The sequence below is a fragment of the Rhincodon typus genome, chromosome 41, assembly GCF_021869965.1.
Source record: "Rhincodon typus isolate 14 chromosome 41, sRhiTyp1.1, whole genome shotgun sequence".
Taxonomy (NCBI): domain Eukaryota; kingdom Metazoa; phylum Chordata; class Chondrichthyes; order Orectolobiformes; family Rhincodontidae; genus Rhincodon; species Rhincodon typus.
In genome coordinates, this window is record NC_063372.1 from 134,632 (window position 1) to 146,713 (window position 12,082).

General features: G+C 43.1%; 1 protein-coding gene across 1 annotated transcript in view; it reads right to left on the bottom strand.

Annotated features, from left to right (window-relative positions):
• Positions 1-486: 486 nt before the first annotated feature.
• LOC109926523 (insulin-like growth factor-binding protein 5) overlaps positions 487-12,082 on the bottom strand; it is a 13,370-nt gene continuing 1,774 nt past the window's right edge. Inside the window, exons 2-4 of the mRNA XM_048618890.1 lie at positions 10,491-10,699; positions 6,773-6,892; positions 487-1,967 (exon numbers count right to left, since the gene is read on the bottom strand). Coding sequence (XP_048474847.1) covers positions 1,827-1,967; positions 6,773-6,892; positions 10,491-10,699 — 470 coding nt within the window. The 3' untranslated portion in view covers positions 487-1,826. The remainder of the gene's footprint in view (positions 1,968-6,772; positions 6,893-10,490; positions 10,700-12,082) is intronic.

Below are 12,082 nucleotides of genomic sequence, written 5' to 3' on the forward strand. Positions count from 1 at the left end.
CATAATCAGGTGAACAGCTAAATGGAATGAGCTGCCTGAAGGTGGTGGAAGCAGATTCAATCTTAACTTTTAAAGGGGTAATGGAATATGATAAGTATGTGAATGGGAAGAACTCATAGGGCTTTATGCCAAGAGCAGATGAGAGTGGGACTAATTTCAAAGAGCCAGCACACCTACACTGAATGACACCGCACAGAATGATGCATATTTGAGAACTAGTAGCTTCTTGCTGCTTAGGACCAAGTATTTCTCGCAGTCACACATACCGCACCACCCCCCCCCAACCTCCTGTGCTGAAAGTACGGTCAGTGTCTCAGGCAACCCTTCCTTCAGAAAAGTCACAATTAGATGATTTAGGTTAACTATTTCCATTTTTATTGAATGCTGTGCACACAAATCCCTCACCAATTATCCCAAAGATGATCATGAGATCAGAAAAGATAAAATTGCACGGACAACTCCCAAATGTTAAAGCAATACCACAAATTTATGATAAAGTAGTATTTATTGATTTTAGACACTACATTCAAGTACATTTCAGTATTTCTCTATGGAATTTAAATATATAGATGCATTATACTCCCAGTTTTAAAAAAAATTACATAGTACTTATCAAGTCCTGCAAAATGATATAAAACTGCTTGGGCTGTGTACCCACACTAACTTGGATCACAAGGAGAGTACATACCCAAGAAATATCCTGACAGTCAACAGGGACCTTTAGGCAGAAAATTGAAAGTAATAGTTTGACATTGTTTGAAGAGAAATAGGAGGACAGTGACATATAATCCATTCAAAAATATTTCTGCACAAAACTATGTCAAGAAAGAAAATCAAACTTCAATGAACAGTCATTGCCAATTATTCTGCATGACAATTATGAGATATGATAAAATAGAAGCTTCACAAGTCTGTTTGCCAGTGTGCAGCCTCCAACTTCACCCTGCATTTTTTTTTCCCAAAAGTTTAATACCTTATTTGAAAACTTATACTCAAAATATGTGGAGGAGACACATTAAACACTCCAGCGGACTGAACCTACAGGGTAAACGTGTGGCCAGTCCAGTCACCTAATCAGACAACATTAATCATGGATTCTGGATTACAGCTTCAGTAAGAGACTGCTACACTCAAAAGTTAGTTCATATTTTCTGCTCTCCTGAGGGGGTTGATTCATTCAGACCCCACTATCAGCACCTAAGACAGCTGGCCAGTGTGAGGAGCCAAGGAAGCTGTGCAACAGAGAGAATCACAGCTCGACAACTACAAAGGTACACTTTCCTGAAGGGATCATTGGGTAGCAGGCAATAAAGCAATGGTATAGACTAGTTTGTCTGGCTCAGCACCAGGTCAGCTGGTGTTTTCACCCACTGAGTGACCAGGGAGAGTCAGCCAGCATTTTCTGGATGCCACAGTTTAGCAGAAACAGGCCCAAAGTAGTTCTACCAGGAACATTATCACCAGCAGGACTTCTTAAAACTCCAAATCAAGATTGGTGCTGGAAAATGAGTGAAGCCATGTCAGTGTGTCTGATAATGCCAGACACTGGACACCGGGCAGCTCGGCAAAGAAGTTTGCCCCAGGCTCTAAACAAGTAGGAATCAGCATTAAAGTGGGATTTCAGAAACTGTTCATTGCAGTTGTGACATATTTCCTAACCTTTAAACTAAGCGACTTCCAGGTGTCATTTCAGGAAAGCTGGCTCATTCTAGGAGCTGATTTAGGATCTAGGTAGAGATTAAGGCTGATTGGAGAGTTATTCTTTCTGGTGAAATCTTCTCTTTAGAAGCTTCAGGCAGTGCTGCCCTCAGAGGAGAGCACACAGATTAATATCTGACTTCTTCAGAAGATGATGAACTTTGCACACAGGACACTGGCCTTTTCCTGTTTGGTAGCCCAGGGAGTGAATGACCATACTTATCCACACACCAGCAGTGACCCCGTTTTCTGCCTCTTGACGGCTTGCACTATGAAACATTGAAAACACTGGCTTTAGTGGAAGGAGAGAAACAGACAAACAACACATTGAGATGTCCCAGTACAGTTTGTAGCCAATTAAGTATCTTTGAAGTGTAGTTTTGTTTAATGTAGGGAACCTGGAGAGAATTGTTTTGTTTAATGTAGGGAACCTGGAGAGAATTTACACAGACAGCAATGTGATAATATGCTCAGTGATGTTGATTGACATAAAACACTGTCCAAGACACAAGATGATCAGGATGTAGACCATTCAGCCCTTTGCACCTGCCCCACGGCTTCAACTCCACTTCTCAGCACCACCTCTCCTGCCGATTTCAAGAGACCAAAAATCTGTTTCTCTTGGCCTTAAAATATGTTCAACAATAGAGTATCCTCAACTCTTGAGGAGAGAGTTTCAAAGATTCACAATCCTGAGTGAATAAATTTTGTCTCATCTTAGTCTCTGATCCCACGTGCTAAATTTCCTAGCCCAGGTAAACAACCTTTCAGTATCTGCTCTGTCAAACGCGTCCAGAATTTTGCACGTTTCAATGAGATCACCTCCCATTCTTCTAAACTCCAGGGAACTTTAGACCCAGCTTCTCATCGATGGACAACCAGTGACTGCCACCAAACTATCTAGAGCTCTTTGCAGCCTTGAAGTTTACATTTCTAAGTGTTGTAACATCAGCAAACTTAGATAAATTACTCTCTGCCTCTAAGTAGCTGAGGCCCCAGCACCAACCTTTGCAGCACTCAGCCACCAGTCACAGCCTGGCAACTTGAAAATGTCCTTTTAATCCTACATTTTGCTTCCCATCCCTTAACCAATTCTCTATGCATGCTAATATGTCACCCCCAAATTCATTTAGTCCTTGAAAGGCACCTTATCAATGGCTTTTGGAAATCCATATATACATCTACCTGATCACACACATTAGTTACATCCTCAAAAACCTTTAATAATATTTGTCAAACACAAATTTTCCTTTCATAATATGATTAGAAAGAGTTCATATGGTTTTATGAGTAATCAAATTCCAATTTCCTGATGACTGACAGCAAGCTAACTCTCTTCCCTAGTTTCTTGAAAGGCAGTACTAACACTGCTAATTTCCAATTTACTGGGATTATTCCAGAATCTAGGGAACTTTGGAAAATCACAATCAGTGCATCTACAATCTCTGCAGCTCTCTCTTTTTGAATCCTTACAATGTAGGCCATCAACCAGGGCATTTTTAAAATTTGAGTCCCTGGAGTAGCTAAGTTTAACTAGAGAAGGGAATTAGAGGGCTTGCTGCAATGGAAACAATCTGTCTCTCAATGGCAGCAAAACTAAAGAACTGATCATTGACTTCAGAAAGAAAGGAGGAGAACACGTGGAATGTCAACGGAATTGAGGTTGAGAGGGTGAAAAGCATCTTGTTCCTTGGAGTGACGATAACTAACAACCTGTTCTGGACTTCCCACATAGATGCTCAAGAAGACATAACGCCTCTTCTGCCTCAGGCAGCTCAGGAAATTTGGCAAGGCCTTAAGGTCCCTCACCAACTTGGGGTGGCACAGTGGATGACCACGCCAGGGACCTGGGTTCAATTCCACCCTCTGGCGACTGTCTGTGTTGCAGTTTGCACATTCTCCCAGTGTCTGCGTGGGTTTCCTCCCACAGTCCAAAGATGTGCAGGTTGGGTGGATTAGCCATGCTAAATTGCCTGTAGTGTTCAGGGATGTTAGATTAGGTGGGTTATAGGGGGATGGGTCTGGTTGGGATACTCTGAGGATCGGTGTGGACTTGTTGGGCCTGTTTCCACACTGTAGGGATTCTATGATCTATGAACTTCTATGGATGCACCATTGACAGCATACTGTCCAGGTGCATAAAAGGTATGGCCACTACAGAAGGTGATGTGCACAGCCCAGACCATCATGGAAGCCAACCAAATGTAGTGAAATCTTCTCTTTAGAAGTTTCAGGCAGTGCTACCCTCAGAGGAGAGCACACAGATTAATATCTGACTTCTTCAGAAGAAGATGAACTTTGCACACAGGACACTGGCCTTTTCCTGTTTGGTAGCTGGGCTCGCTGCCACAGAAAGGCAGTCAACAAAGACCCATTGCACCCCAGTAATGACCTCTTACCACCTCTTCCATCAGGCAGAAGATTCAGAAGCCTGAACACATGCACAAGCAGGTTCAGGAACAGCTTCTTCCCGGCCATTATCCAGGTTGAATGGACTCTGTAGCCTCAAATAACACCGATCTTGCTAACATTGATCTTAGCACACGCCGTGTGCAATGTAACCTGTATGCCTCAGTCTAAGTCTTTTTGATCTGTACATCCTTTGCTTACTGCCTGTACCACTCATAAACAAAGCTTGTATTTTGATACACGCGATAATAAATCATTCATTCTTATTAGCCCCTCAGCTACCAGCTAGTTCTGGTATGTAATTTGTGTGTCTTCCACTGTGGATACTGGCAAAGGTATTTGTTCTGTGTCTCTACCATTTCCTCATTCTCCCTGATAGTTTGTCCAGTCTTTGCTCTGAAGAGATGAATATTTACTTTAGCTTCTCGCCTTTAAGTACTTCTAAAAACTCTTACAGTCTTTTCATATCTGGGCTGGATTATTCTGGTGTACTAATTTTCCCTTATTATCAATGTTTGCTGGTTTCAAAAACACTCCCAAGTCCATAGACTTGCAACGTTCTTACACTCATTTTAATCCAATACTATCCTTAACTTCCTTAGTCAATCATGGATGGATCCTTCTTGCTTTAAAATGGAATGTATTTTTGTCAAACATCTTTTTAATAAATGTTTCCCACTGTTTATTTTCCACCACGCCTTTTAGTCTATTTACCCAACCAAGCTTAGTCAGTTCCCCTCTTAAAATTAAACAAATGCAATTACATAGATATTAGATTCTTCTTTGAAAGCTTCCAGCAGATTGTCTAATAATATTAATTAGCCACGCCTCATTACACTATATAGATCTAAAATAGGTATATCCCTCTATGCTTCCACCACATATTGTTCCAGGAAACAGGCACAAAAGTCACAAGCTCATCTCCTGAACCACTCTCACCATTTTGATTCATCCACTCTAAAAGAAGATTGAAGTCCCTTGCAATTGGTACATTGGAGCATGTAAAAATAGGCTTTATATTTTAATGGTTTAACTATTTTAAGGGTTTATAAACTACCTCCACCAGTATTTGCTGACTCATTATTCCTAAATTTCCACTCACATGGATTCAAATTCATGATTTTCTGATAATAGACTCTTTCTCACGAGGCCCACATTTATTATCAGGATTACGCCCTCCTTCCTTTGCCATTCTGCTTGTCTTCCCAAGATAGTGTGTGCCTAAGAACATTTATGTTCCAACAGCCCTCGCTTGGTACTGTGATCGATTGTCAGTCTGGATGATAGCTCAAGTCCCTAAATTGTGCCTTGACTTTCTGGCGTAGGTACAGAGAGAATGTGACCAACTGAGAAACTTATAAAAATGTGTTTGCATCTAAAAGACAAGTTAAGTTTTTAAAAAGAAGAAACAGCAGCAGCAGAACAGAACCGTACAGGAGAAGTCATCATAGAATGAGGAGTGTGGAAGCAGACCATTTGGCCCATTAAGTCCACATCAACCCTCCAAACAGCATTCCACCCAGGCCCAGCCCGCTACCCTGTGACGCTGCATGGTCAATCCACCTAACTTGCACATCTTTGGACTGTGGGAGGAAACTGGAGCATCCGGAGGAAACTCATGCAGACACACGGAGAATATGCAAACTCCACACAGACAGTCACCCAAGGGTGGAATCAAACCTGGGTCCCTGGCGTTGAGAGGCAGCAGCACTGAACCACCGTGCCACCCTGAGATCTGGCTCAGTTTATCGCCCTTCCTTATCTCAGGTGACTGAGATGCTGAAAGTCACCGTATCCTATGACTTTCATCCCATGAGCCAGGACTGGACACAATGCCGTACCCATTGACAACAGCACCAGGAATTCATTTATTTTAAATAGTTCAACAGCAGCATAAAAATTGACTTTGGAGAATCCAGGTTTCTGCATTTTCAGTTACTTGACTGGCACAGAGCCAAACTGAACAGACTTTGGGAATTGATGAGTTAATTGGTAACACTCAAGGTTGGGGGGAAAAGGATGACAATTGTCCTCAGTGTCCAACAACAGGGAAGGGGAAGAAAAATAGTCCATTCAGGAAATCAAACTTAAGAAATCTGGGACTGGATCTGACTATATAGTGCCCCACTGGCAAATAACTGAAACAAGCTGTCAGGCAGCTCACACATCCTTATGCTAATTGAGGACTGTAAGTGGGCACTTAATGGCCATTTAATTGCAACGTCCTGAATCACTGCTGTCTTACCAACCACAGGGGAAGGCTCATACCAGATAGGAAGACCAGCAGTTCTAGCTGCTGGTGTTGGACAAGGGTGGGGGCCCTGTGTGCAATGCCCCCATGGTGCCCTTTAATACTTCCCTCTGGCTTCTCGAATGTGGATACCATACTGTCACACCAGCCTGTCCCCAGACGTACTGTATTTCTGACCATGGCCCCCACAGTAGGTGTTGCTGCCAGACGTGCAACTGGTGGGGAACCCCATCCCCAATGTATTTTACTGGTGGGGTGGGAGCAATGGCACACAGTTAAATCCAGCATCTGCTGTCTTACACTCACCCATTTTACACAATTTTGCCTCAGACTTTACTACTGTTGAGTGGCAAGGGCTTCCCGTTACGATTCAGGAACCATATAATCAGTTGGGAAATGTTTGTTATTATTTACCTGTTTGCTCCGGTAGAACCCTTGCTTATCACAGTTTGGGATGTAAATGTCCTCTGGGCTATGGAAAAACTCTGGTTTCAGGTCCTGGAGAATTGATTCCATCTCCCTACGACATGGACCCTAAGCAGAGAAACAATTGGTTAGAATCATTGAATCCTTACAGTGTGGAAGCAGGCCATTCAGCCCATCAAGACCCCCTCACACAGACCCACCCCCATAAGCTCGCATTTCCCATTGCTCATTCACATAGCCTACACAACCCTGGACACTACAGGAAATTTAGCATGGCCTAACCTGCACATCCTTGGACTGTAGGAGGAAACTGGAGCACCTGGAGGAAACTCCACATAGCCAGTCGCCCAAGGCTGGAATCAAACCTGGGTCCCTGCCTCGGTGAAGCTGCAGTGCTAACCACTGAGCAACCGTTCCAAATTCCAAAGTTGCATTTGTTCATCAACCTCTAACCCTACAGTACCCCAACACTTACTGAATCCTCTCCAATTCATAGTTGTTGTCCCACTGAGGCCTTTCTTGTTTTACCACCCAACTACATTTTGAACATCCATTGTGAAGACCATCTCCAGAATATTGTATGTTCTAAATTTGGTAAATGCTCTTCCCAATTTTTTTCCCCCACTTATTTAAAATGTTCTTACCGGTCTACAGACTTTAAAATTATCTGTTCCAGTCAAAACATCAGGCAAGGGTCCACCCCAAACCAACATCTTGACCTTGAAGCTCATTGGGTGGTTGGTGCAGATTTACTACTTCTCTAGAGACTCAAACTCATCCTACCACCTTAAAATGCTCGACACAACACAACATCAGGTAAAAGTCCAGAATCTTTGCCATTACAAGTGGCTTCTGAGACAGGAACTACCCAGAAACAGTGTCACTTTGGGCCTTTATTAGAACCACCTCAATGCACCTCTTAATTTCATCTCACTCAGTAAAAACTCAGTCACAAGTGGAAGATTAGAAGGAACAGTAATTAAGTTAGCGGAGACAAGTTTTAAGCAGCTTTAGGAGAGTAAATATATTTGCTGACACCTGTGAGTTGATGTTCTTGCATTAAAACTTAATGCTTCATGAGTCATTTATATCAAATCATACTTGGTCATGTGTTACTTTCTCTCCATACCTGATTTTAAAGAGTTGGATAATGGGAAAAATGGTGGGGGGGCAGGATTTCTAGCTAATGAAGGGAAAGGTTATTTTGCACGTTGCAAGATCTTGATGGGACTTGTTGGTAGGTTAGGAGAGGGGTAGAAGAGGAAACTATATTTAATATGCCAACTTGCACTTATTCAAAGCGCTGGGCTTTCCATTGTGCCTAGTTTCCACTGGCCATGACTATCCTATTTATATCCTTCTCTCCCTACACATCCTCAGCATAGTGTCTCCCACAACCAGGTCACCATCAGAAAGACATGCTTCATTGCGGTGTTACATACTCCACAGCAACGACTCTGGTTACTCTCACTGGAGTTACTCACATGCTGGAGAACCCCACTTGAATTAATCCAATGACATAAATGGAAATGTTCTGATAACCAGTCAGTCACTTGGACACAAACAACTTCGGATGGCTGCTATGGTGAATCATTTCTTTTTACCCGCCCAGTAACCTGTATATGTACACAGACAAACAGGCTATATGGGAGTGAATCATTCCTTTTTATCCAGTGTACATGTACAGGAGATGACACTAAGACACACATGATTTAGGGTTATTACACATGTACAATTATAATTTGCTGCATTGTGCAAATATTGGTTGTCATTTTTTTCTTGCCATTACTATGCATCAAATAAGTAATTACACCATGTTTGTTTTGAAGTTGCCCAGCTTTAAATAGTTTTGCTTTGAAATCATGCAATTTTTCGGGCCAGTATTCCAATTTGCGCCTTCAATTTCAATGCAACATTATTTTGCGCTGTTATGCAGCATTTCATGTAGCTTTGACATTACGCATCATTTTACGTAATTTGATGTCGACATGACATTGGATCCCACGACCCAATTGCCATCGATCGATTCCGAAGGTGGTGGGACTGCAGGCTGTCTTTTGCACTTGAGGGAACCGTGACTCAGCTTTTTCTGAAAAAGCTCTGAAGCAAAGTTCTTAGTGAAGAATATCCAAATCAACAGTTGTTTGTTTTGCAAGGAATAAATTGAAGCATTGGCTGTTCATTTGTGAATCTAAAAGAAGCCCCACTTCTTGACTCTGCACAGCAATTTAAATTTTGTAACTGTTTGTGGTGCTTCACATCAGGTGACGCAAGGAGACCATTTGATACTGTTCAGCATGGAACATTGCTTTCCTTGTCTCAGGACTTGTTTGAGTGGCAAATACAAGGTTTGATATTTACTATTCAGGAAGCTGAATCTTAAATTGATCAGTTTTGGAATGTGTCCCCAATCCCCCACCCCAAGTCTGGCCCTTGTTCAATTCTGCAGCATGTGAGAAGGCAGCTATTTTAAGAGAGAGACACCATTAAAGAGACACCATTAACCACTCAAAGCCACTGCCATTAGTGTCCTCAAATCATCCCTGAAAGAAGTCAAACACCTCCATTGATTGATGGCAGCCAGAGAGTGTGGGAAAAAGGTTAATTCAGCTCTGGTTTGAAATAGTGTTCAGGGTTCTGGGGAAAAGGCAGTAAATTGGTACAAGGTAATAGAACCAGTGCAAGCACAGCAGGCTGAATCGCTTCCTTCTGTGCTGTAACAATTCTGTGACTCTGAACACAGAGGAAGACTTCAACAGAAACAAGGAGGTGAGATTAACATGGCTGAGGGGGCAAAAATCTCCAAGCAACTCAACTACCTGATCCTCCAAGCAGTACATTTTTCTGATTGGAAAATGTCCAAAGGAACCTAGGTTTGGATCTCACGTTGATTCCCACAGGAATCAATGTTTGATTTAAAGTCATGGTTTTCAGGATCACAATGATACCTGAATTAATGAGAAAGTGTTTTGGGACAGCCTGAGGTAGTGAAAGGTACTTAAACAATGCAATATATTTCTTGGAATTAGAAAACTGGTGTTTGATACAATTCTCACCCAAGCATCCACTTTTATCTACAAGCGTCCAAACTTGCTAGCTGGGATCTTCAGAATGGACATTCAATGAGATTACAGGACACTCCTATTCTTATACTAATGCAGCCTTTGACAGTTTAAATCTGCAAACCAAATTGCTCTAACTTAAAGAGATAGCAAGAACTGCAAACTGGAGGAGCAGCACCTCATATTCTGCCTCAGGAGCCTACAACCCAGTGGCCTAAACATGGATTTCACCAGTTTTAAAATCTCCCCACCCCTGGCCTCATCCCATGTCCAACTCTCCCTCTCATCCCCAACTCCTGAACCTGACACAACCTGTCCATCTTCTCTCCCACCTATCTGCTCCTCCCACCTCACTGACTAATCCCCACCACCGCCTACCTGCACTCATCTTTCACCATCCCATCTACCTTCCCCAGCCCCACCCCTTCTCTATTTATTGCTGAGCTCTCTTCCCCCTCCCCATTTGAGGAAAGGTCCCAACCCGAGATGTCAACTTTCCTGCTCTTCTGATGCTCCTTGGCCTGCTGTGTTCCTCCAGCTCCACATTGTATTTGCTCTAACTTGAAGCTCTCCTGGACAGGAATTCAATGTACTTTGAATTTGTTGGAATGCACTCTGCTCCTCCTGCCAAACCTGGCACTTACATATTCAGAGTCTGCCACAAGTGTGGTGACAGATGGAACTTTGGAAGGGTTCACTATTGTGTGTATGGTTCCCTTTGGTGAATGGTGATTTCCTCGTTGAGGTTTCAGTGTCAAATGCTGGCTAGGATTTACTAGCTGCATTCCATGGTTTTTGCCACTGTGCTCTTTCTTTGTTAAGGAATATTTCTCTCCACCATCCAGGGGCTTTCCTGCAGGAAATAGGAATAAACCAGGTCAGGGGGAGGTCCAGGAATCACTCTTAGAAATGCATGTTTAAAATTCGAGTTAGCACCATTGCCTCACACAGCCCGCATCAAAATACAACATTCTATTGCACAAAAGGCACACCAGGTTGTAGTTCAGCAAGCTTATTTGAAATCACGAGCTTTCGGATCACTGCTTCTTTGTCAGGTGAAGTAAGAATATCACTGTATGTTGGACAAAGTCAGAAGTCACAAGCTTTTGGAGGACTGCTCCTTCGCCAGGTGAAGGAGCAGCACCAAAACTTGTAATTTCAAAAACCTGTTGAACTATAACCTGGTGTCATGTGATTTCTGACTTTGTTCACCATAACCGAGTGATATTCTCAGAGCCATGAGTAAACTGGAGCTTGCTGTCCTGACTTTGTCCACCCCAATTCAACACCGACACATCATGGTTACGGAGTCCTGATTTAGATTCGAGAATAAAATACTTCTTTTTCCAATAAATGTCTGCTGGTTTAGCCAATATTAGAGATAACAAGGTGTAGAGCTGGATGAACACAGCAGGCCAAGCAGCATCAGAGGAGCAGGAAGGCTGACGTTTTGGGCCTAGACAAAAAGGAGCATGAATGATGTCAGTTTGATACGTTCTGTTCGAACGATCACCACTTAATGTACGAGGTCGGCACTGCTTCTTTTGCAGTCCCAGTTCTTGTCAGAAGAGGGCACTGAGTGGGTGAGTCTCACAAAAGATTTCCCAAAGACCAGCAGAGCTATAAATTCAATAAATCTTTGTCTCCAGACTGTCTGAGGTAACCCTGCGGGAGTCCTGACGCACGGACATCCATGGAAATTGCTCGGGAGGTTCAAGCTTAGTCCCGATGGACCGATTCCCGCTACCCGAGATCCTCCAAGAACGTCCCTGTGCATGAGCTCTGGACGGAGGCTTTAGCCAGAAACATGGGACTTCGCTGCAATACTGTACGTATTCTATAAATATTAGTTTAATAACCAGTCGAAAGGCTGCATAACTCAACCGAGCAGTAGAATAAATCTGCCCAATCGCACAATCCCCCTCCTCTCATGAGCAACCACCCAGCGGCTCCCTAAACCGATCAGATTCCGCACTCAGATAGTAGGAACTGCAGATGCTGGAGAACCTGTGATAACTAGATATAGAGCTGGATGAACACAGCAGGCCAAGCAGCATCAGAGGAGCAGGAAGGCTGAGGTTTCGGGCCTAGACCCTTCTTCAGAAATGGGGGAGGGGAAGGGGATTCTGAAATAAATAGGGAGAGAGGGGGAGGCGGATAGAAGATGGATAAAGGAGAAGATAGGTGGAGAGGAGACAGACAGGTCAAAGAGGCAGGGGTGGAGCCAGTAAAGGGG